General features: G+C 37.9%; 1 protein-coding gene across 1 annotated transcript in view; it reads right to left on the minus strand.

The window, feature by feature from the left end:
- The window catches only part of ODAD2 (outer dynein arm docking complex subunit 2), a 111,458-nt gene that overhangs the window by 17,259 nt on the left and 67,196 nt on the right, over positions 1-27,003 (minus strand). The window contains exons 16-18 of the mRNA XM_075212006.1: positions 24,980-25,222; positions 23,058-23,172; positions 2,119-2,307 (exon numbers count right to left, since the gene is read on the minus strand). Of these exons, the coding sequence (XP_075068107.1) occupies positions 2,119-2,307; positions 23,058-23,172; positions 24,980-25,222 (547 nt within the window). The remainder of the gene's footprint in view (positions 1-2,118; positions 2,308-23,057; positions 23,173-24,979; positions 25,223-27,003) is intronic.

Below are 27,003 nucleotides of genomic sequence, written 5' to 3' on the forward strand. Positions count from 1 at the left end.
CACAGGCAGATATAAGAGTATGGTGCCGTTATTGAGGTCTTTGTAGGTGAGGCTGAGTTATTTGAGTTGGATTCTGGATGATATGTGAAGCCAATATAGGGATATGTAGTGTGGTGTATTAGATGTGAATCAGCAAGACAGGAAGAACAGTCTTGTCATGGCATTTAGATTGGGTGAGAACAAACAGTAAGAGGAAAGCAAGATAGGAGGAGGTTGCACTATTCGCAGTGTTCCTGGGAGAAGGGATGATGCTAAGCTATGTTTTGGACATGTTGAAGATTAGGTAGCATTGGGACATAAATGTGGAGATAATTGGTAACACGAGTGTTAGACAAGGGGTGAGGTCAGGAGAAGAAAGGTAGCTTTGGTTTTCGTTAGCATAAAGGTGGTCTTTGAGGACTAATAAGCGGGAAGATGACAATAAAGTCAAGGGGGCAGGTTGTGGGGTGAGAGGAGACAAGTGCAGATACTACATCCCCAGTTACTGAGGAGAATGAAATTAGAGTGATCTGAGAATTGTAGGAGAAGAACGGATCTGACATGAGGAGACATCCCGGTAAATGGTGTTGATTTTGACCTTGAAGTGGTAGAATCATGGTCTATGAGGGAGGAAGAGGGAGGCCATGCAGGCAGGTAGAGAAGAGAGTTGAAGATGGGAAAGAGTCATTCAGATTTAGAAGACTGGGTGCTTGTTAGAGAAGTGAAGTAGGTTTGCTTGATAAGCGAAAGGGCAGCACTGCAAGAAGAAATAATGCATTTGTAGTGAAGTAAAATGGGGTTGGTGTGAGATTTTCAATCAGAGATCCATACATCACAATTTAAATATACCTGTGTTTATCTGTAGATGACAAGTCCACTTATCATATACTATTGCAGCTGGCCACATACATCAAGCAATATAGACAAATTAGACTGAGATCATACAGATAATTTTTCAGTCAAGTCCGTAAATTCTCTGCCATTGTAACAGTCTGTTATCAGAGACAGAACAAGTTGCCAGTGAACATAAACAGGTAACTAAATAGAGACGTAGTCAAGGATAGCTGGTTTAGTACACACGTAATAATAGTAGGAGTAAGCAAGATCTTGGATACAAAGCAAAGTAATCAGGCAAGGGAAACAGGAAGCTGCTAAGATTAAATAGTCCAGTGCTTCCATCCACTGGCCACTGATTAGGAATGGGTAAGTACATTAAGTAATAAGAATCTCCTGGGAATAATCTCTCAAGATGTGTGAAGAATAACTGTCTCATGGGCTAGCAACTCAGAATCCATAGTTTAAGGACCCAACATGATCAGTTCCTTACATTATTGACCCTGCTTGAAGGATGTCCTTTTTGCAGGTACATTTGGGTAGCACAGAAGCTCGAAATTTAGAGCATGGACATTGCTTCAGGCTACCAAGATTTCTCTTCTGGGTCATAACCACACATTCTACCAGATAATGTAACTTACTTTTAAACTTTACTTAATCCATAGTCATCTTCTCCATTAAACCTTGCTGGATCAGGTGCAGGATTTAAGCATCCAGGTAATGGATTTTCCCAGAAGAGTGGCACCTCAGTGCCAAGTGGAAAAGGTGGGCGTTTTAAACAAAAAGTCACTTTTGTTTTGCACTGAAATCTCACAGGGCCCAATAAACTTTTGACCAAATTTTGAAGAGAGAATCTTTAATTCCATGTTCATTGTGGATAGTCAAACTTTATCTCCCACATGGTAATCAGATAGATTTCTACATTGTCTGTCAACTGTCTTTTTACAGCATGCCCAAGCCTCTTGTAGTGTTGTATATAGCAGCTCTTGGCTTTTCTGTAAGGCTGTAAGTCTGTCAGGTTCAGTTCCTGATAGTCAATCTGTGTGTGTTTGGCCATATTAAGTATATACTAAAACCGTTCTAGCCCCTAGGACTTAATATTAAGATCTGCCTGATTTTGCCACTAAATTCTACACTGCCCGTATATCAGACCAAGTGATAGGATATGTTCATGTGTGACAACTTTAAGAGAGTCCCCGGGTGAATTGCTATATTTGTCTGTGCCAATAATAGGCTCCTATGTCCTCACACATGGTAATTGTCTAATTAAATTTGTAACATAACGAATAAACAGCACATACGTACCGTGTTTGCTAGCGCAGATAACATGTTCACTACTCCGTGATCTGTTATAACTGCTAAATTTTCTTCATCTTTGGCTATGTTGGTGAGGGCTGCGCACACACTTGCTAGAACTTCTGTGTGTTCAGATTTCAATAAATTAACAATCAATTCTAAACCTCCAACAAATGAACGAACCATTTCTCCAGCATCCTGAAATAAAAGAATATTCATTTACTTTAACCTCTGAGAGTACTCACTCAGTATGTTTTCATAATAAATCAAATAATATATTATAACAGTATGCTTCTGTGGTCCGTCCCATGATGGGGAATGTATCCACAGTATGTATGATGTTCATAATGAACGCTTGAACAGAACATTACTGTACTCTCGCTGTATACATTTGTAATAATGCTCCATCCAATATTCACTATAAATAGTATTTTTACTGTGAACACATTCTATGTAGGATCAATAATCTCTATTCCAAACAGCATCGGCCACGTGTTCACTGTGTTCTTGAACACAACTCGGGCTGTACAGACACATAAAAAGTCACGTTTATGCAGCCTTATAATAGTCTTGAGACCAAAAAAAGTTAAAGTAATATAAGCATTCTTAGTACTGTAATAAAATAAATGTCTTTTTGCACATTCCAAGCAAACATAAAGGACATTGCAGTATTGTGGTTGAGGAACTCATGTATTACTATAATATAAGCTTGCTGGTTTTATTTTGAAATGGCAATAATGAAAGTCAGGTCCTTAACTGTTTTAAACAGATTAGACCATTTACATTTTCCAAATTAGATTTTGTTTGTAATGGCTAATTTTGCCAAGGTCGAAGCACAGAAATCTACTTAGGAACTTGTCCTAATTGGGTTATTATCAGCGTATTTTTTCCCACTAGACTAGCATGCAGGATTCATAAACATTGTTTTATTTAAAATGTTATCACCACCATCTTAAATTACATTTTGGGTTTAGATCTAAGTAACATTTCAAAATGAATCATGTTCTCTTGGGTGTTATGTTCCAGAAAGTTGACGTTTGTGAGTGAATTAAGGCTCCCGATCATTGGTTTTTATTTTCAACAACTGGCATAGCCTGTAAATGAAACATTGTGTAATTGATAACGTGCCTAGTGGGTCTATTATTTACAACTCCATGTTGTACTTGGGTTTGTACTGTATTTAGTTACTTTTTCTCAGTTTACTGGGGTTTTTTTTGCTGCAGGATTTATAAAAGTGTCTGCAAGGACACGTGAGGCAACTTTGTCGCCACTGTGTCTGGCCTACAGAAGCAGAAATATGGTTGATAACATTAGTTTTCCAGTTTGCTGACGTAATATAGCTGTCCACAAAATCTGAATCATACACAATTCATTGTCCTTTATATGGGTGGGGTACGTGTTTCTGAAAACAAGAATTGCGACATTAATTACATGGACAGTAATATGCCGATGAATCCAATCCCGGCATGGAGAAAATACAGACTTACCATAAAAACAACTGACATTTCAGACACGCCGCATATAAACTCCGATAGCAGAAAATGCCGTCAATGTGATTCTCGTGACATTGCCGGTATTAAGGGAACAACGCCAGGACCCGGCGCCTGTATTAACCATAAAAGGGTTAGGTCGCCGTGTCCTGGCATTGCCCCCTTAAAACCGGCAATGTCACGAGAATCACATTGACGGCATTTTCTGCTATCGGAATTTATATGCGGCGTGTCTGAAATGTTGTCAGTCGTTTTTATGGTAAGTCTGTATTTGCCCCATGCCGGGATTTTACTCATTGGGCATATTGCTGTCTGTGTAATTAATGTCGCAGTTCTCGTCTTCGTAAAAATGATTATCACCACTCCCGACCAGGCTTCAAGACGACTTTTGTGACAACAGACTGCAAGGCATTGCGACGAATGAAGAAGCCGGCGAGACTTAATGATGTGACACCGATAACAGCGGCGCTGTTAAGGGGGTAATGTAAGTATGTGGGCATGGACAACATACAACAGTTTGCAAAGTACATTGTCCATGCTCGCATACTCACATTACCCCCTTAACAGCACCGATAACAGCGCCGCAGGCGCCAGTGACGTCATCAAGTCTTGCCGGATTCTTCATTTGTCGCGATGCCTTGCAGTCGGTTATCACATCAGTCGACCTGGAGCCTGATCAGGAAGCAGCCGTTCACTGTGTAGACGTCGGGGTAAGTCTTGTCGGAATAATCATCATCATTATTCCGTACACCACCCGTAAAATACACCACACAAATGGATGTACATCCGAACATGAATCAGGACCACAGTATATAAATATAATAACCACATTTGTCTTCAATAATACATTTTTGTGTCAGTTATCAGTAATTCAATTGGTTTGCCAAAATAGTCTGAATTGCATGATGTTTTCTATGTACTATACTTTTTATGTAATCGTCAGTATCAATAAAATTGGGACTCATGAAGAAGTGGACAAATTTGTGCCCCAAAACTATGTAGGAGAATAAAAAGCCTATATGCAGGCATACGTTCAGTTGGACGCATCTCATGTTTAAAGCAATAGCATATGCACCATACATAGGTATGGCATACAAGTGTGTATACTTACACCCCATGGTAGAGCATATATAGTAGCACTATGGCTTGACAGTGTTAGTAGTAAGTAATTAAATATATATACCAACATATATAGTTATCCGCCTATAAAAATCGAATGGGTCTTCTTTCCTGCAGAAGCCCAAATGGAAATGTCAAATAAATTATGCAAATAGATGGAACTATATTATGCAACTGCATAATATAATCGCAGAGCTTATGATTTAAGTACTCAGCTGGAGGTGCCAAAATGCAAATTAGCAACAAGATATTTCATACTTGCCAACTCTCCCGGAATGTCCGGGAGACTCCCGAAATTCGAGAGAGCAGGCGAATGTCCCGCAAACGGGATCTTCATTACCGCACCCTGCTCCTCCCGCCCTCCAACCCCGCCCCCCTGCCTGGGATCTCCCGGAAGGACGTTCCAAAAGGTTGGCAGATATTTAGCAATAGATATTTCTGCTGATAGTCATCAGTAACAATGCGTATAGTTGTACCCATGCGAGAAACGCTTCCTAAAAGGCGCATCCACGTCCAATTGTGTCACAATTACATTACTGTACTCTGCCGAGCCCGCCCCTGACGGCCCTGTACATGAAGCACCAACATTAACCAGAGAGAGGCTTTATTAGAACTTCTGTCGCAGTACCTGACAAAGCGTTTCACAATCAGGTAACACTGCAGGGGCTCTGTGGCGCAATGGATAGCGCATTGGACTTCTAGTATGTTGTAGTTATTCAAAGGTTCATCAGAGTCATTGCATCAATTCCCTTCCAGCTCCATCACACTTGTTCCCAAGGCTCATGAGATTACATCTGTATTTATTGTAAATATCAAGATAACAGAACACTGCTGGTAGAGTCTGTATGGTGAGGGATTAAAAAAAACAAAACAGTTTTCTAATTTTCTTGTAGATGGATGACCCAACACTGACTAAACACCATTGTATCCAAAACAGAACTTGTACTCTTTCCACATAAATCTGGCGAAATGCTGATGTTAATATTAAATTTGAAGTTTATGACATCACTTCAAAGGATTTTAAATGTTGGAGTTACTTTTGAGTCTTCATTCTCCTTTTCTTTTTATATAAGCAGCATTCCTAAAACCTTCCTTCCTTCTGAACATTCTCTCCCAAGCTAGAGATACAACTCACATGCTACCATTCTATCTCACCTGGACTACTGCAACCTCCTGCTATTGGGATTACCCACTTCTTAGTTCTTACCTTTCCTGTCCACAGCATATCGTCAGCTCTCAAGATAGGACTGTTTCCCAGCACTCCACTCTGTTCTCATTCAGGGTACTCATACACCAATAACAGACTGGTAATTTATAAATGTTAGCGCCTGGGGCACAAAAGAAAACTGCTGCCCCTAGCCCTCAATTTAAACTAAATTAACCTAAAATATTAATAATCCTGCGTCCCCTTCAGCTTTGCACTCTGCCCCTCTCACACATCACTAGTTACGGCCCTGACCAATAAATCCGGAAACTCAATCCAAAAGGCGAGATCCAAGTCCAATTTGGTCACAAGTGAGTGGCCAAATCAGAAAGGTTCCAGCCATTTGGTCACATTGTAGTCATCGTCTGAATGCAGTTTCCCCCAGTCCTGAACAACATCTGAAGGATCCCAAACAGATGTTGATTGGTATTGACAGTCTTTCTGGGCCCATACACGGTGAGATATATCGCTATACATATAAACTTAAACATGCATACAGTTTTTTTAATCTAGTACAGTCAAAAATGCAGTTACTCATAGCAATCAATTGATCTAGTGCAAATTAGATGATTAAAGGAAATGTCTGATTGGCTGTTATGGATTAATGCACATTTGCACTATGTTAGTAAATAACTGCCTTTGCCTCATCAGGGTAAAGTAAACAATTATGCTTCAAATTAAGCACACGTATAATTAACATTGCCCACAATGTAAGTGGATTCAGAAAGCACTCAATTCCTCCTTAGTGCTATATATTATATTGTAGTGGAGTCTGGGATAAATGCTCATCTTGTTGTATTAATGTAATCCTGTGTGCCCTCTGACAACATGATATGAGAGTATATACTCATATTTATTAACCGGTACATGTTCTATTATGGGTGGGAGAGTAACGCTGTCACATTTGTATTCCTGCCGCGTTAAAGTTCTGGCTGTCAACTTTTCTGAAGGGATTATTAAACCAGTAGAAACAAATGTGGAACATCGACAAGGAGGACCTTGTTATTTATCAAAACTATTATTTATTTCACTTTACAAATTATTTATATGCCTTTAGTACCTTTTCTTTTTCTACCAAAACACTACAGCACAAAACATGTAAAAAAAAAAAAAAAAGACATCTTACGAAAACATAGCCAGTTGAAAATAATCATAGCTGACATTCAGAATTGGATCATCTATGCCAAAATAATTTCAAGTCCAAAACCAAAGTGAACAAATGATACAGTAAAAATGTCTTTCCTACTGATCCAAAATATGCATGTACTAATACAAAACCATAATTAAATTTGATCAGGCTTCCAAAAGTACGCCTTCATTTATGTTATGCCACTAGCGTTTCTTTTTTGCTAGTATCTTTATCAAATGTCTCTCATGTTCTGCAATTTAGTCTAGCCTAGTTTTAATGAATATTTCATTGTGTTGGACTCTCTGTTTTTATCCACTCGTATACCATTCTTCATTTCATTTAATCATTTTGCATCCACATATGTTTTACATTGGCAGAACCAGTTGGACATTTGAACTTTGTTTCATATAAAGATGTATTTGACACACAATCTTCCCAAACCAACTTGGCAGGAGCCTAACACCAGTACTCTGTGCCGCTCTTACTGGGTAATTTAATTAGCCGCAATGTGCCATCGGACATGTCCTCGATGTCTGGCTGAGCTCATTGCCGGCCAATGCGGTAACAAATCTCCAATCCTTTTTTCATCTCATCTCTATGGGACGTGAGGGAAAATGAGAAGAGATTTGAGAAAAAGCATTGAGTCAATTGTTGGCGATGTGCCACGCGGACATCACCGCGGTGTCCGTCTGCACACACTGCCAGCCATTACTGTAGGAATCTCCACTCCTTTTTCTACATCCCTCTGTGTGGGGTGAGAAAAAATGAGCATTGAGTCCTGCCATAACATTGGTGTGATGTGTCTCCGTGGACTTTCTGGCGACACATACTGCTGAATTGAATCTCCCTCGATGTGTCTCAGCAGACTCTTCCAGAGACACATCACACAATTTCATGGCTAATTGAAATTCCACCTTAATGTTTATATTCTAGGATTGCCCTAGCCCCTCACACTTATTTGTTTACAAAGGAACATTTAGAACTTGGCTGTGCTGAAACTTTTAATGTTTAGCTACAGGTTATTCTAGTCCAGCTTTTCCATCTCCTGCTTGTCATGTGTAGACAATTTAAAAAAAAATATTCAATATGTGCTTTGATCCTAGTCAAAACCCCCTAAAAATCTCCCTACATTTTCTCACCAGAGTTTTTGACAATAAACCCATCTAGTAGACACCAAACCATTTCCAAAGTTTCTTGCTAATTGGACACTTGCTCGCTTGTTTCTTGTTGATGAACGGTCAACTAAGTGAAAACTTTGTAGAAGGGTTTCAAAAATAATTCTAAAATTATTATATGAAGTAAAATGTGATCCATAATAATTTACTAAGAAATTGATGTCCAGGTATAGTTGGGTGAACATATTGTAAAAGTGTCGCAATTGTCATTAAAATAATCAACAAATTATATTAATCAGTGGTCTAAGTGGAAATTAATGAGTGGTGGTATGGAAATTTAAATGTAGCGGTATGGAAAATGAAAGTCAATGGAATTTGATAGTATTACAATGAGAACAGTAGAAGAAGTGGCGGTACAGCATGCCAACGTATACTAGCCCACTTCCACCACTCATTTTACTGTATATAATTTAAATCACATAATTGCTGGGATTATGCCTTTTAAATTTCTTACAAAAGAATTTATGTCATTAGATTAGAAACGAAGATTTTACAAATTTTCTATCATTTAAGTCATAAAGTTTCTCAGTTTCAGTTTTTCGATGACAAAATATTACTAAGATCCTAATTTTTGTGTTTATAGCATCATCAGTTATCAGCTACATTCATTTTTAGAAAAGTAGATTCTTCTATTTCTTTCATTGAAGCACTAGTGGTCACATCTAGGTCTTCAACAAATTAGCCTTACAGAAATGCCTCACTGAATATCAAGGCTATTTAATGTTTTCTGCAGTAGAAACTTTTTGGATTAATAAAAAAAATAATAAACATATATATATATATATATATATATATATATATGTGTGTGTGTATTCTCAATATAGCAATGGTTTCATCATCTGCACAGTTAGTGAAATATAAAGTAGCACAAACCTATCAAGATGGCTTTGTATAAGTACACCTCATCAGCCTCATTAGGTGTCACTCAGTGCTGTCAAGAGGAATATATTACTAAGGTTACAGTGTGTCCTATTCATTTGGGGAAGAATAACAACATTTGGCTTGGACGCTAGCACAAGTACAGGGCACGCCATTTAACAACATGTCTTTTAACACAGTCACATTTCCTGTGCGCATAGTGGAAGTGGCCTATCAGAATGTGGGTGTGACCACAGCTATTTGGGATTGTGGCTGGGAGGATGATGGCATGACTGGGCCGCTCTGAGTGTGATTAGGCAACGCAGATTGTGGCTTGGTGGGTTAGATGTGTAGTCTATTTTGTTCACAATTTTATTTTGGCATGCCAGGAGGTGCACAGCAGCTCAATTTACATTACGAATGAAGAAGTAGCAACTCCACATGATATAGCAGTCTTGCCAGCCTGCAAGATAATTATAGCTCTAACTATTTTCTTTCCTAAAACCGTGTGGGTAAATCTGTTTTGTAGGGCTGCTGTAATAGGAAGATGAGACTGAATAAACTGACTACATGGGTGCTGTTGTACACTGATCCTGCACTGCTTAGAACATTAGATGCAGTGCCAAGACTCGGTGCCAGTGGAGCAATAATACTACAGCCCATTTGGTAGCCTTCTGTTCCTCATTGATTCAATATCGTTTTTCATCTTCTGTAAGACGGTCTATTAGAATCAGGTATAATGTAATGATTCAGGAATTTAGCCCTTGGAATAACTTGAGAGACTTGCAATCTCTGGTACATGTTGATCTTAAAAGGTCTTATATTTCTTTGCTCAAAAATTTCTAGAGGTTTTAGATATAATAATTCCTTTATCCCGTTCGATACATAACGTGATCATCCTCTTTATATTTTTCATTGTAGGCATAAAAAGGGGATCTGAATAGCGTGATTTTATTTCCCCAAATGGACACGTGTGAGATTACTACTTTATTTGGTATTGTCGTAAATTCTTTCATAAATGCTTACAAGGTGTTCATAGTCACAGTGTAAGTCTTGGTCAGACTTCTCAAATTTCTCTGTGCTTATTACATTGTCCACTTTAAGAAACATTTGTCTTTTGTTGAACTGAGTGGTGTTACTTGATAATTTTATACTTCTCGGTTTTTTACTTGTACATTATTTTAAGTTCCTCAAGTTACTTATGATAAGTTGTTCATACATATAGCAAGTTATAGTAAGTGTGGGTTAAAGGATAACAGACACAATGTTAAAGACATGGATTTACTTTGTTCAAAGAAGCTTCAATAAGTACCAAACAAATCTATTGTCACAGAGACTAGTCGGGGAGTATGTGTACCAACAGCTGTACTTATAAAGGGAGGCATTATTTTTTCCCTAAGGAAAGGTTTATTTTCAGACATCGCATCTAATGTTAAAGATCCCTGTGTAACTAATTACGTTGTTGGTAATAGTGAAAAAAGACACAGGTCCAAGTCCAAACTTTCATACATTCTGTGTTGAAAACTGAATACAATAGGTGCAATTACCCAAGTCAAACACACCTGAAAGTCCAATATGATGTTTTATTACCTTATGGCTTATCTCAGCTTCCTATTTAAACTAGGTTCAGGTTTTCCCCTCACACAAAACATAGGCTGTCATTTTACTTTACAGGAAAATGTCATTTCTTTTTAGATTTTCTAATTAACTATAATTATATATTCCATAATGGGACTTGTCTAGTAAGTCATGTGACATTCTAGTCCACCAAACAGTACTGCACCAATTTATACATCAATGTCAATGTAACACCAATACCGTGCATTCACATTTGGGTTCCACTACAACTTAAACAGGGTCGGACTGGCCCGCTGGGGACCTGGGGTACCACCCTAGCAGGACCCGACCCTGATCACTCCCCTCTTTGTTGGTGGGGGGAGTGGGTACTTTAAAAAAAAATTGTAAATAAATAAATACTCTCTGCTACGTTCGCACTGAATGTTGGGCGTGACGTCATCGCGCTTGACATTCAGTGAGGAGCGGCACAGAGAGGAGTCGGCAAGAAGACAGAAGAAAAGAAGAAAAGAAAGAAGGCGATAGAAAAGGTAAGTGAAGGAACGGAAGCAAGGGGGAGCAAAGGCAGTATGGCAGAGTATGGAGAGTGGCAAAGGCAGCATGGCAGAGTGTGAAGGGGGGCCAAAGCAGCATGGCAGAGTGTGAAGAGGGGCCATAGCAGCATGGCAGAGTGTGAAGAGGGGCCAAAGCAGCATGGCAGAGTGTGAAGGGGGGCCAAAGCAGCGTGGCAGAGTGTGAAGGGGGACCAAAGCAGCATAGCAGAGTGTGAATGGGGGCAAAAGCAGCATGGCACAGGGTGAAGAGGGGTCAAAGCAGCATGACAAAGGGTGAAGGGTGGCCAAACCAGCATGGTGAAGGGGGGCCAAGGGAGCATGGCAGAGGGTGATGAAGGGGGGCCATGAGAAGGGGGTGCACAGCATGGTGATGAAGGGGCACAGTGATGTGTGTGTGATGGCACAGCAGGCTTGTGGCAATGTAATGTGTGTGTGTGTGTGTGTGTGTGTGTGTGGTAGGTGGTGGCTAACTAATGGGTGTTATTTTGTTTGTGAGGTGAAGGTGGGACAATTTCATTTTAAAATGGGGACTATTAGTTTAAGATGGGGTGGTTTGGGGGCTATTAATTGAATGTCGGGCTGAGTTTGAGGAGCACGAGGTCTATTTATTAAATGTGAATATGAATTATTTAATGGCAGTGACGGTTGCAGGAAATAGGTATATTTATTATACGTAAATGCTATTAATTTATTGCTGGGGCTGTTTGGAGGGAGGGAAATAGGTTTATTTATTAAATGGGAATACTATTACTTTAATGTTGGGGCTGGAGGAAGGCCTAAGTATTAATCGTGGGTCCTATTGATTTAACGCCGCTGCTGGTTGGAATTTTCTTAATGCACCCATTTGTTTTCCACAATAGGGCCCCCCCCCCAACATTCCAGGATCCAGACAAGCCACAACTAAAGTACAGGGACAGTCTATTAAATATTCTGATTCTAGTGGGACAATCCTGCTTTTTGGTGACTTTTCTGCCCAATCTAAGGGACAGGTCAAGACTGTGTACTCTTTATATACACACTGCATTCTTTATATACTACACTATGGTCCTAGTTGTCCTTTGTGGGCTGACTACTCCTCCTCTAGTGTCTGGTCTCGTCTCTATGATGGATGGCCACACCCCCTCTGGTGGGCCCCTAGCGTTGCTGTCCACTGGTGGGTCCTTCATGCCCCAGTCCGACACTGAACTTAAATACATAGGATTTGGATTTTATACAACATCTTTAGCAAAACTCATCTATGGCTAGTGATTAGGGACTCTACATACATCATAATGGGCAGGGAGAAGCATGTATTAAATACTGCACTGAGTTTAGTTAGAAAACACGGACTTATGTTACACTAGCCTAACTTGTGTGTTATTCAGAACACTATATTTCCCCAGCCCAAATAATCTGCATAGTGACACATTACAATCAACAGAAATCACAGTTTTCCTCTCACACAAGCTCGAAGCTCCAATTTGATACTACCCTAAAAATATTTGCTCGGCTTACAAGATTCTTCATGTGCAAGTACATATCTCTCTTTATCGGACCAAATGTCATGAAATTAGACAGAAGGAGATGGAGGGATGTGGAGGACTTGAGGAGTTGTAGATTTCTGGAAAAGTGCATATTTTGTGTATGATGGACAAAACATATATAGGGACCTTTATTTGGAGTTTACTTCTAAAGTTAAAGTTAATACTGTCTGGTGTGAGTTAATTAGCGATAAAGAAGCCAGCTATTTTTGTAGACTGCAGAGTGCTGTATATTTCATACTGGCATGGTTGGAGCGTAGCATGTATGCCGACATGGTGAATATATAAGCCTGAATAAAGCTTACTGTATACCGATATCCATGGGGTATACTGTAGACTGGCAAATGGGGAATACTGTATACTCAGCGATCGAAATGTGAATAAGGTGAATTCCATTCACTTACATTTTCCATACTGCCACTACAATACCGCCACTTCTAAATTTCCACTTCGATCACTGTGTATTCTGGCCTAGATTGTGTATACTGATATCTAGTATGGATTGGGCATACTATATATTGGCACAGGGCATACAGCATATGAAGTAGATTAGGCCCCACATTTAATATTCACCTAAAGTGCTACCTTTTATTAAGCCAGACCCTTAGCTCAGATATGAGCATGTCCTCTGTTTCTCCTGGAATTCAGCCTTGTAACAGGCTACAGTAGGATTATTCCTAATTGTATTCTAGATGCTAAATACATATCCTTCAGTAACTTTTCTTCTGTCAACAAATTAAAGCCAAATATTGGTGGTTATTGATTATTTAATCAACTAGAGGCAATATGTGTACAATTCCGTATGTAGGATCTTTGGAGCAGTGGGGGGTTTATAAAAAGTGGTGTAGGAATGGAGGAGGACCATGGAAAAGGTGAAGAAAAAGGAAAAATGGTGGAGGTCCCCCCACCCTTGTTAGTGAATACAATAAAGGGCATTGGGTATATTTGCGGACAATAGAATGGATGAGGGATTGGTTTGGAAAGGAGCTGAAGAGTCAAAACTATTTTGCTCCAAAACAGCGGTGCCCTGGGAAACTGCATTGCCAGTAAAGAGGTAAAAAAACAGGGATATTATTTTCTCAATTTAAATATTAATAATGGTGATAATTGATAGAGACTAAAAGCAAAATTTGTAGCAAGCAAAGAAATAAAAAATAGCTTTCCAACAATTTAGGTATGCTCTCAAAATACTTTAAAAATCCTGGAATATGCTCTACATTGCCAAATATCTCACCTGTAGAACTAGCCTAGAACATAGAGAACAATTACTATATCAAAGTATGACATCTCTCTAGTAGTGTTTCTTGATTCAAGTCCAGCAGCTCATGTTTTCAGGATTTCTTTCTGTGGGAACAATAATTATTAACTCGCCTGTGTATGATTAAGGAAATGCTCAAAACATGACCTGTTGGGGATCATTACAGCCCGGATTTGAGAATCCTGCTCTAGAGTATTAGATAATGTGAATACACTATCAACGCTCACACCATTGCCGAAACCTTGAGATTTGAGTCTGGTTGACTTGTATGCTAGAATAAATAGTAGTATAGTAGTATTTCTTTGTTTCCGGACTTTACTGGACAAACTCACCACATGGAAATGGTTTAATAATATATTTTGATATTGTTATATATAATATATTGACATTAGTTTAATATTTTATATGATCATATATTACGCTTTATGATTTGTCCGATATTCTTTTATGTTTTTAGCATGTCTCAACTCTGAGATGTTCAGGCATCTGGAACAGGTTGAAAATGGCCTGTATGTGGCATACGGATAAGCAGTGAGACTTTATTCTACATTAAAAAGTAAATTAAATTTAGATAGATCTATTTTCCAGAAAGCAAAACCCTCTAGCTCTCCCGAGAAAGCAGAGTTCATCAACCTAAAAAAGTAGCAAACAGAATTCAGCCAGGAAAAAATAATCCTAAATCAAAATCAGGTTCTCATTTGTTTCTAAAACCAAGTATTGTTCTTATTTCAAAGATTACAACTAAATAAACACAGCAACATGCAGTGTCGATAAACGTTTTTCATTCTATCGTCTGTGGTTTTTGGACATCTTAGAAAGCTTGTGATGTCAAAAACAATTTGTCAGCAAGACATGCTCGTGCCCAAAAATGTGATGGTATGGTTGTAGAAATAAACTTTGATTATCAACAAAAATCATCTTTGGGCTACCTAAATTTGCAAAGGAGATGTGCAATATATTAAAACAATGGCATGTTTTTCAGTTGCGAAAAGGGATTCTTTAGTTAAAAAAAAAGAAATGTTCTAGTCTACAGAGCTGCTTTGTATGTCTGAAAGAGGGTCGGAAATGTGACAAGCAAAACTGTTCTATATCTGATTTCTAATTGCCCACTTTGCACAAAAGCAGTCATGTGATCTCACAGGTCTAGGGGGGACAAACGTCTGGGGGCCTGTGACAGGGCCCCGAGGCTATTACTCTAACTGCAATATTTTGGGGCCATGGTGCTGGTCATATGACAAGTGTGACATTGCTGTACAGCGGCTACCAGCGTGCTCTACAGCAAAGTTATTGCAACACTTCATCACCAATATACAGTTCTGCTACTTGCTTTTCACAGTACAGCAAAAGTTACAGTACCATCTGCAGCCTTCTTACCTCCAGGAACTGAGAATACCCAGTTCAATGCTTACCACCCACATCAGAGAGGGGCTGGCAGAATTTAGACCAGCAAGACTCTACACAGCAGCCTATACTTAAGGGAAAAAAATACAGGTGGCCCAGTGACCTAGCCCAATGTAGCCCATTATGGGACCAGCCTGGGGGCAAATTCCCTCCTGCCCCCTGACCCGCATGTTAGAAAACCACCACAGTAAAACAGGTGTAGTGGTTTTCTAAAAAAGTTCTCCTCCTGCCCAAAGTAATTTTAAAGTGACAGGGAGGGAAAATACAGAAGGGCCAGGCACTGCTGGGTTGGGGGACAGGAGGGCATCTTTACCCTGGGATCGGTCCCCCATAGTGAACTACCTTGGTTTGGGTCACCTGTGTTTTTTTTCCTCTAAAATAGGATGCTGAGTTGAGTCTTGTTCCTCGGGCTAAAAGTGGCCAGCCCTCCCATGAGTGGGGTGCACCTATCATCTACAATCAGAGTCTGTATCTTTGATATTAATCACTATAATTGTTTGACCTAAATCTGCATGCGGCTCACAGAGTTACAGGGGGGAATTCAATGAGTCGCCGGACGTCACTGCTATGTCCAGCTGCATTTCCGGCTATTACGTAAAAATCACAGATTTTCCTTTGCACCTTCACGAGATGTTCTGTTGCCGCTGAGTGTCTTCTGGACGCACTTGCGGAACATTGCGGGGAAGTGAATTCACCCCATAGTGTACATACCATTGCACATTCACTTGATGTTTTGGAAGTAAATAAATTAATCTCTCAAGGAGAGGTGGGCCCAAGGGGGGATAATTCTTATGGGTGGCCCTGCACAGGTCACCTGTATAGATGATGTGTGATTAGCAAGAGACAACACAAACTTCCCATAATAACTGCTGCACTCCTACAACCTCTCTCCTGGCACAATGTCCCCATGGATAACTGCCAAGTGTTGCATCGATGCACAAAAGCTGCCTGGAAAACAAGGGAGCACTAAGTTATATATTAGGGAGTAGTACTACTTTAGGAGGAAAGTAAATTTGGATGTCAGCTCAGAAGTTACTTACTTTTTATCACAAATCATCCACGGTTTGGCAATTATAATTATGTAATCATATTAACCCAAAATCCTTTATTAGGGAGATTATTTTAAAGAACATTGTATGTTTCTCTATCTTATTAAAAATGTTATTATATGCCATCTCACAGGATTAACTTGATTTTCTTATTTTTCCATGGTTATCATAACACCTCTTTCACTAATTAAACATGTAAATTGTTTCATCTTTTCTGCTATCTGTGTGTTATCCCTTTTAATTTTACTATTCTATTACTAACAAATCTTCCTGAAAGAACTAAAACACCAATTATGGTTACATTTCCATCTGTCTGCCTGTACGTACTTAAGAAACAGGCCACACTAACTCATTGCTGAGTATGAAAGTGTTTCATAATGGGATTCCTAACAGTATCAGTGAACGAAAACCAAGAGTAGATATAAGAACAAAGTGATGTGGTAATGATAGAGGTGAAAACGTTATCCAAGGAGAACTCTACTCTGAATTGTTGCATTGAGAATCCGCTGTTCACTTTAACACTGCAAGAGCCCAGTTTTAACATTATTCTCACCTGGCTTAGATGGAGCAGTGGTGAGGTCTGGTTTTCATGACAATGTTCTGTCAATGCAAACATCACACAAACACAATAATTTATAAGCAAGCACATACGGCATATATTTATAACACAATAGTTTCCAAGCATAGTTTGCATTAGCCATAAGGTACAAAAATATAGTAATAACTATCATCATTGATAAGTCTTTAACGCTGAATGATCTGAAATGGTAGAAGAACTCTCTGAAGACTTGCAATGCGAATCTGCTGTTCAGTGCAACCATGCACATGTTTATTAAACCCTCTAACAAGGCAATGGCACTGCTGCCCATGGAGTTTAAGCCACCCACGTGTCAACAGCCAGCACATTTTCATTATATACAACCAATTACATTCCAGTTATCATTTATTTAATACATTCTACAAAATGACAGCTAGAATCTGATTGGTTGCTACAGGCAACATTAAGCCACCCACGTGTCACCAGCCAGCACATTTTCATTATATGCATTGATGTGAGTATCGGTTAAGTCAATAAGACAGCATATGTTAAGTTAATAATGGAAACATTAAATTGGTTGCAGTATTAGTTAATGGCTTTACAACATTCTTTAGTGGGTTGCTAATTTCAACAACAATCTTGTTGCTTTAAAGCAATGCAGTGCACATGGACGGCATCTTTAAGGTAATTCCTTCATTTCGCCTGATTAATGAACATGGATCCGATCCACTTTGGAAAAGAAGAAATGTTATTCTTCTTTAACAGAAATTTGTGGAAGAAAGTACCACTGGAATTTGAGCACAATGAACAGTACTGGTGTATAAAAGTTATTATGTCTAGATATGCGTCTACCAGCTGTTTCATGTTAAATCTGTTTTGTGAATGCTTAGAACATTCGAACCATTAAATTAGACTGTTTTGGTAGAAGACTGGAAATTTTTTGCAAAATTCAAAAGAAAAAAATAATTTGGAAAACAATATCAACTTTTTTTTTTAGATACGTGTAATGGTGAAAAGCATTATAAAGAAAACAGCTTCATTATAATTAGCAGTCTTAATGTAAAAACACTTTCTTTAAATTTGTGCCTTGCCATGTGCAGAACTGTACAGATCAAACGCACAGAACTGGTGAAGAGAGAGGCACATTCAGATACAGATGATCAATGTCCCTGAATATCTAGGTTACCAAAATCAAGTGTTTGTTCTACAACTTCTCTCACATGAGTACAGGGGACAGATCGCACGGCAGTTATAGTACATACTAGTAATACGGAGATCTATGACCAGTTCAAGTCACGTAACTTGAAAGTAACTTTTTACATCCTTATTTTCTACTTTACAAGAAATACTATTCATTATACGTAAATTGTAGTGATATCACGTACAGAATGTTCAAATACACTACATGCCACAATCACTGATGACAGCTTTATAGCTAAATGAGAAATAATACGTGTGCAACCAAAGAGGGCCATTAATAAACTGCTAAAACGTAAAACTGCAGCGCAAATGCTCTTTTGTGATGCAATGCACCTATTTTTGCATAAGACTGCTAGTTTTACGGTGAAGCACGTGCATTTGAGGCCCATTATGACAGCACCTGAGAGGGTGGAAAAGTTTGCCCTGGTCGATGAGAAGGTTTGGGATGATCGAGGGCACTGGTGGTCTTAGACTCAAGCACAGAAATTAGATTTTATTACTTGTTTAGCCTTATTTAGGATTATTTAAATTACATAAAGTAGTGGCGAGAGAGCATGTACAAAATTGACACATGTAATAAAGACTGATCCAATGCCCCATCACTCTCATTATTAATTTAAGACAAAAATGAGGCTAAACGGAGCAGTACTGTAATCCACTGAATTAAGGGGGTGATCCTGAAAGTGTCTTCACCTTGAGAATTTTTCAGAGCATTCGCTAATCACACAATGATTTTATGGGGGTGTCTAGAAGGCCCATGACCTGGAGATGTACTGGGTGGACAAGTAGGTAGAAGCATTGTAGATTTACAGATTACGCTAAATGACCCTTAGGGGTATATTTACTAAACTGCGGGTTTAAAAAAGTGGAGATGTTGCCTATAGCAACCAATCAAATTCTAGCTATCATTTTGTAGAATGTGCGAAATAAATAAGAACTAGAATCTGATTGGTTGCTATAGGCAACATCTCCATTTTTTCAAACACGCAGCTTTGTAAATCTAGCCCTTAGTGAGTTGTATTTATAAAGAACACTTGTGTATTATGAGGGATAAGTAAATCTCACTGCAGATTGGATGGCTATAAGAAGTCATCTCAGACTACTGCATACCCCCTGGCATCTGTAATGGCCAAAGAGGGACACTTAGATTGGTTATATAAAGGTGGCACTTTTTCTGCGTCCATGGTGACAAAACTCTTGTAAGACTTTTGAACACAAATTGTTAGAAAACATAGCACTCTACAATTAGTTATAAAATCAATAAAGTGCAAAAGGTGGATTGTTATACATTTAGGATTGTCAAATAGTCCTTCTTAGATTAGGCCATTATTATATAGATTATGATAGTCTAACACAAGAAATATAGATTTGGCAGAACAACGTGGCATTTTTAATGAATATTTTAACGTGCATATTTTTTACATTTGTGGTCAGTTGGTTTAATTGGTTTTATCAAAATGACCAGCTTTTCACTTTTATTTTACATTTTATGTGTTTTTTAGCCGATGAAATGTCTAATTTTAAACACAATCTGTTGGATACATAGCAATAAAGAACTAAAATACTCTACATTGTTATATGTACTGGAAATTCTTTTTTAACAATAACGCTGTCAGCTTTTTTTAATTTACATGCGCCTACAAAAGATTTTCTTTTTTCTATGTTGCATTTAAATGTATAATAATCCAGAGAACAGAACAACCCAAATCAATAAGGTCTTTACATTCTACATTTAGGACACCACAATTAAATAGGTATGTTCCCCAAACTTTACAAATATTGATGCCGATTGTAAATAATAATATATTTATAATATTTTACTTTACTGTAAAATAATTAAAACATGTTTTCTAAATACTGACACGTTTCTTTGAAACACAACTGATGGTATATTTTGCACACTTAAAAACATATTTTTAATGGTACCTGACATTGGCATATTGGCCGGGAGTAAAACTCAATAATACCGCTTGTAAAATGTGGCTGGCTAAGGGACCCTTGATCCCTACGACAGCTGCTGTTTTTTATTCACAGTCCAGTGAACATTAAGCGACATTTAACGCCTGCTATGCTCCTAATAAGGAAGAGTAGTTGTCATAGGGATCAATGATCCCTGAGAAAGGCAATGACCAACACTCCAATGTAAACAGACCCTTAAAAATATATTTTTAAGTATCGAAAATGTAAATCATTTGTGTTTCATAGTAAAGAGGGGAATGTTTAGAAACATTTTTTAATTATTTTAGAATCAACTTAAATATTACACTTCATTGGCCACCGCTCTGATCGAAACAGAGAAATATTGACCCAAAAACAGAACAATATGTTAATTAATATGTACACAGATACAAAATAAATATAGTTTAAATGGGAGATGTTTACTGAAATATTATTATTATTCTTATACAGTATTATATATATATATATATATATATATATATATATATATAAAAATATATATTGATATACATATATGTATATATATCAATATATATATCTACAAGTTAACCCGGGCATGATACTCATGCATTCTAGTCAAATCAAGCTACTTAAGGTCTTAAAAAGGTTCTTGTCGTGCATTTGGGCCTAGCCCAGGCCTCCTCAGGGGAAGAGTGTTACTTCCCGACGCAAGCACCCTTTTTAATGTGTGTTCATGAGGTAAAATTACCTCACGAAAATGAGTTTGACCCCTCAACTCGTAAATTTAGCCTTTACTACCCCTCCCACGGGGGAAAGGGGGGAGGATGGAAGTTAACTGACTTCACTATTATAATTTTTTTGTCAAATAATGTCAGTATACCAAATTTCAGGTCAATTGGATGAGCTCTTTCTGAGAAAATAGTTTTTTCCACACACACACACACACTAACACACGCCGCTACACATGTGTGTTCATGAGGTAAAATTACCTCACGAAAATGAGTTTGAGCCCTCAACTGGTAAATTTAGCCTTTACTACCCCTCCCACGGGGGGAAGGGGGGATGATGGAAGTTAACTGACTTCACTATTCTATTTTTTTTGTCAAATAATGTCAGTATACCAAATTTCAGGTCAATTGGATGAGCTCTTTCTGAGAAAATAGTTTTTTCCACACCCACACACACACTAACACACGCCGCTACACATGTGTGTTCATGAGGTAAAATTACCTCACGAAAATGAGTTTGAGCCCTCAACTGGTAAATTTAGCCTTTACTACCCCTCCCACGGGGGGAAGGGGGGATGATGGAAGTTAACTGACTTCACTATTCTAATTTTTTTGTCAAATAATGTCAGTATACCAAATTTCAGGTCAATTGGATGAGCCCTTTCTGAGAAAATAGTTTTTTCCACACACACACACACACGCCGCTAGGCTTTTACTTTTATATATTAGATAATGCTAAGAATTTAGTAGGTCAGTGTATAACTCCGCCCAGCAGGTGGCGCTGCAGCTTGTTTGGTTTTTTTCCACACACAGACTAACACACGCCGCTAGGCTTTTATATTATAGATACAAGTTAACCCGTGCATGATACTCATGCATTCTAGTCAAATCAAGCTACTTAAGGTGTTAAAAAGGTTCTTGTCATGCATTTGGGGCTAGGCCAGGCCTCCTCAGGGGAAGAGCGTTACTTCCCGATGTAAGCGCCCTTTTTTAACATGGTTTTGTCCACATGTCACCACCTCATCATTCTTCTCCATCACCTCATCCTTCATCTTCATCACCACATCCTTAATCTCCATCGTCTTACTGTTCTAAAACCTCTCGATACACAACGTTTCTGCTAAACACCTTATCGCTGTGCTCAATCAGTCTTCCTTGAAGGGCAGTATTCATAACCTGCACTTTCACATCACTGCTTCTCCGTACTCGTGAAAATGCGACATACAATTGTCCATGACCAAACACAGGCACTGGTAAATAACTACCCACACGGTCAAGAGTTTGAGCCCTCAACTGGTAAATTTAGCCTTTACTACCCCTCCCACGGTGGGAAGGGGGGATGATGGAAGTTAACTGACTTCACTATTATAATTTTTTTGTCAAATAATGTCAGTATACCAAATTTCAGGTCAATTGGATGAGCCCTTTCTGAGAAAATAGTTTTTTCCACACACACACACACACACACACTAACACACGCCGCTAGGCTTATATATATTAGATATATAGATATATATATATATAGATATATATATATATCAATTTATATATATATATATCTATATACATATATATCTATATATATATAGATATATAGATATATATATATATATATATATATATATATATATATATATCTCAATATATATATATATATATATATATATATATATATGTCCCAATATATATATATATATATATATATATATATATATATATATATATCTCAATATATATATATATATATATCCATATATATATATATATATATATATATATATATATATATATATATATATATATATATATATTCCCCACTAAATATTTAGATGATCTGGTTTTTTTTCTTCTGCTGCTGCCTTTGGGTTGAAAATCACACTTATAGTCATCTTCTCTGCAGCACTAAGGGTTAACTGTTTTACAAAATGCAGCAAAATTGTTGCCACAAAGTAAAAATCGCTAACTAGGTTAAAAGCAATATGTCATATACGAATAACAATGAATTGCATATCAACTTATTAACAAGATGCAAACTAACAAGACGTAGTGTGATACACATTCAATACATTCAGCTTTGTTTTTACACTTATATTTTTTACACCATGTATCTGAAAAATGATATTTTAAAAGCATCTCTCACAACATCACGATAAAGGCATCGGGAGGGAGTTTCCACAGTACAGCATTGCAGGGTACGGTTGGGACAAGCAGACAGGATTAGCACTCTCACCTTTGCATTCTCGATGCAGGGACAGATGGCCCAGGCTGCACTTGCTTGAACATCTGGATGAGGATTTTTAAGCAACGACCACAGCAAACGAACTCCGTCTAATCGGTCAATTATCCTGTCGCGCAGCGAGGCATTGAAGAAATAAACATCAATTATAGCAAGAGAAATCTAAGAATCCGACGTGTGTTTGACCGAGAAATAACAGAGTCAGTCCTGCATGTTGTTTTGTGGATTTAACATAAGACATGATCATTAAGACATTCTAAAGTTCTACAGCTCACATTGTGTCTGTTCCTTATTCTTGTCTTACATGGCATACATTTGCATTTTAAGCTAGAAACAAGCCAGTTCTTTCCTTAGCTGTGAGGATTTCATGGAACCTAAATATACTAAAGTATAAAGACCTAGTCACACTGTAACGAACAAGCATTTTCCAAAACAAATATTTATTTCAGAACGGTATTACTTGAGAAGGATGTGCGTGTTTTATAAATAACATTTCTTTATGCAGCTTCCCATTCTGAGTCGCTGACTGTCGGTGTTGTCCGTGGTGCATTGCGGAAGGGAAAAGCATCTGTAACCCTGATACAGGTTTAAACTTCTATACCACAGTGCATCCTTTGTTGGAAGCGTATAATGTTTAACTTGTTTTCCATGTGCTGCCTACTAACATGACTAGCATTAACTACTGTGTTATAATTACTTAAACACGCTCTAATCAAACTATCTTTATGGCCAGCTGAAGAATGAATTATCATCAGAATCATCATCACACCATCTGTCGTATGTTTATACATCAATCAGAAGGGGGATCATAACTTTGTATCACCGCCCGTGGAAGAGTTTAAACCGAGCGGCAGGCCAGACTAAACCTTATATCCCCTTACAAGCATCTCTTTGCCTATAGACACTGCGAACCTAAATCTCATTAAAAGATATATGAAGTCAGCCTGAAATATTTCAGCTTAAAACATACAAGAGAATTTTGTCTGCTACAGAGACGTTTTGCTAAAAGATACTGATATCTAACTATACAAGCAACCAGTATGTAGTATCTGTCCAAAAATACTAAACATAAAGTAGTTTATTTTTAATAGGTGTAATTAAAACAGATTCCAAACTAGAAAAACAAATTATAATAATACTTTCTGCTGATTGCTTGTTTTCTATAGTGTGATGTGTAAACAGGTAAAGAAAAAGTTTGCTGTTCATACATTGTTTATAATAGGGCGCTTTAAATTAATGGCTTTGGATGTGGGTAAGACATCCACAGAAATGTGGCTGTGTGCACTGAATAATTTCGAGCTAGCTGGCCTGTTCTGACGTTTGAGGAAGATGAGACACTTATTTTCTTAAGTGTGATATGTAAACAGGTAAAAGAGGTAAATAAAAAGTGTGCTATGCATAAATTGTTTATAATTGGACACTTTAAGTGAACTTTGTGTGTGAGTTAGACGTCCACAGAAACATTGCTATGTGCAGTGAATAATTTCTAGTTAGCAGGACTGTTCTGACATTTGAGGAAAATGCGACACTTATTTTCTTAAGTGTGATATGTAAACAGGTAAAGAAGGTAAACAAAGTTATACTGTGCATACATTGTTTATAACAGGGCACTTGGAAGTGAGTTATTTTGGATGTGGGTTAAACATCCACAGAAATATGGCTGTGTGCATTGAGTAATTTCTAGTAAGCAGAACTATTGTGACATTTGAGGAAAATAAAACGCAGCAGTTTTCGTGTTTAGCATTGATTATGTTTCCAGAATAAAATATGTGCTTCCCTTTTTATGAATGCCAATCATTATTATGGGTACTATCAACACTAAATCATTGTGACTCAATAATACAACAATCTGTTTAAATTAGATAAATCAGCTCATATTTAAAAGGGATTTTCTTAAGGATTATATGGAATCTTACGCCATGTTGTCTGCTTCAGATGCGCAGGCTCCTACAGCATTGGTAACATTCACCAGTAACGCTTGGTTAGTACTGGTTAGGAGGTTAACCAGAGGATTTATACCCCCGCATTTACGGACGATGGCCCGATTTCCGGGTTCCTGGCCACATTCTCCCAATGCTCCAACAACATTAATGAGGACTTCTTCCGGCTGGTCTGTCAGCAAGGTAACCAGGGTTTCTATAACCTTGTATTCTTGAAACCTTTACACAGGAGGCAAACATAATATAGTAACTGGACAGAAATGTTACATGTTATTGTATCTCTTCTAAGGTCCCTATATAGGGAAAGCATGTTACAATTATACTAATGCAAATTAAGTCTATAATATAACTGTGTGTGCAAAATAAGCCATTTGAATGCTCTTGGTCTATCCAATATGCATAACTGCTTCAATCCAGAAACTAATGAACTAGCAATAACAAAATAAATGAGAATGAAGTATTAATGTTATTATGCTTACAGTAAGTTTAGTCATTTTAATACGTCCTTCATTTGTTTAGTTTATCTGGTAAAACAACAATATTGGTGACTGGCACATCCATTTTTCTAAATCAAATTCAATATATGACCACACCAAAATCCCTTTGCTTTTGGATTGTTTCACCTGGTCTTAAAATGATAAAATTCACAATGTATAACTGAAAGAAGCTTTTATAATGGATAAAGTCACAACAAAAGTGTTGCACCTGTCTAAATGACACGTCAATTATTATGTATTATTATTGCTTAAGTCATGTGTAATATTGCTGAGATGTGTTATGTTATGTTATATATTATTAAGATTGAAGCAGCAGCTCCTGGGTTTCAGAAAAACACAGAGTAAAACTTTATTTAAGACTATTATCAAACTCACCTACAGCTGGCTACAGGCAGATCTGGTCATTCCACCGAAAAATCAAATAATTGGCTCTATGTCAAGGCAAGGGGACTATCTACACACAGTGATAGACTGTTCAACATCAATGGGGCTATATACTAAACTGTGGGTTTGAAAAAGTTGAGGTGTTGCCTATAGCAACCAATCAGATTCTAGCTATGATTTATTTAGTACATTCTACAAAATGACAGCTAGAATCTGATTGGTTGCTATAGGCAACATCTCCACTTTTTCAATCACCATTAAAATGCTATGGGGTATTTTCTATATTATATAGGCAATATGTACTAAGTATCAAATCAGTAGTTTTTAATTTACTATCATGTGATGTGTAAAATGAGAGGACATTGTGGCTCTGCTGCAGGAAGTATAATGCTTTGTTTTCAGTGAACCTGTTGGATGGCGTAGAAGAAGTCTACAGACTCAGGATCCTCCATGTGCCTCAGACATAAAACACTCTATTATTAGGTGTTCAGGGAAATGGCCCCTATGAACATATATATGCTCCCCACACCCAGAAGGCTGAATCATAAAATAATTCAGGAACCATGCTGTAAATCTTTGGGGTGTAAACTGATTTGTCTAAGAATGGATTAGGTTTGTATCTGTAATGTACCACACCATACATCAGCAGCAGGCCAATTAAATGACATCTTGGCTAAGTTGTACAGCAGATGAATCAGAAAGACGAAGATTTTCCTCGGCTAATGTGTCGGATAGCAATAAGTTATGCGCAGATTTGATGATATGTGGAGATCTTTGTTGTCCTCGCTCTTTCGCCAACAGCTGCTTATCACCGAGTCTGATCTTTAAATGATCCCCTCTGAGACGTTTTGATGTATATAACTGCTCCTGAAAGTTGCTTATTGTGTCAATTTGATATTTGCAGTCTAGGCACTTGTTACCTTAGCCAAAGAACTCATTTAAGCTTCCTGCTACTTTCATTACTCATTGATCTTGTCCTCTTCATCTGAAAGAAATCCCCTCACCCTGCTTCTGACCTTCCTTCAACTCAACCAGCTGGCCAGTAACAGCCCAAAACGACTTTTAAATTGAACATTATCACTGTCTGGGTTTTAAATAATGTGAAATACACCTCAATGA

The sequence above is a fragment of the Mixophyes fleayi genome, chromosome 5 (assembly GCF_038048845.1).
Source record: "Mixophyes fleayi isolate aMixFle1 chromosome 5, aMixFle1.hap1, whole genome shotgun sequence".
Classification (NCBI taxonomy): domain Eukaryota; kingdom Metazoa; phylum Chordata; class Amphibia; order Anura; family Limnodynastidae; genus Mixophyes; species Mixophyes fleayi.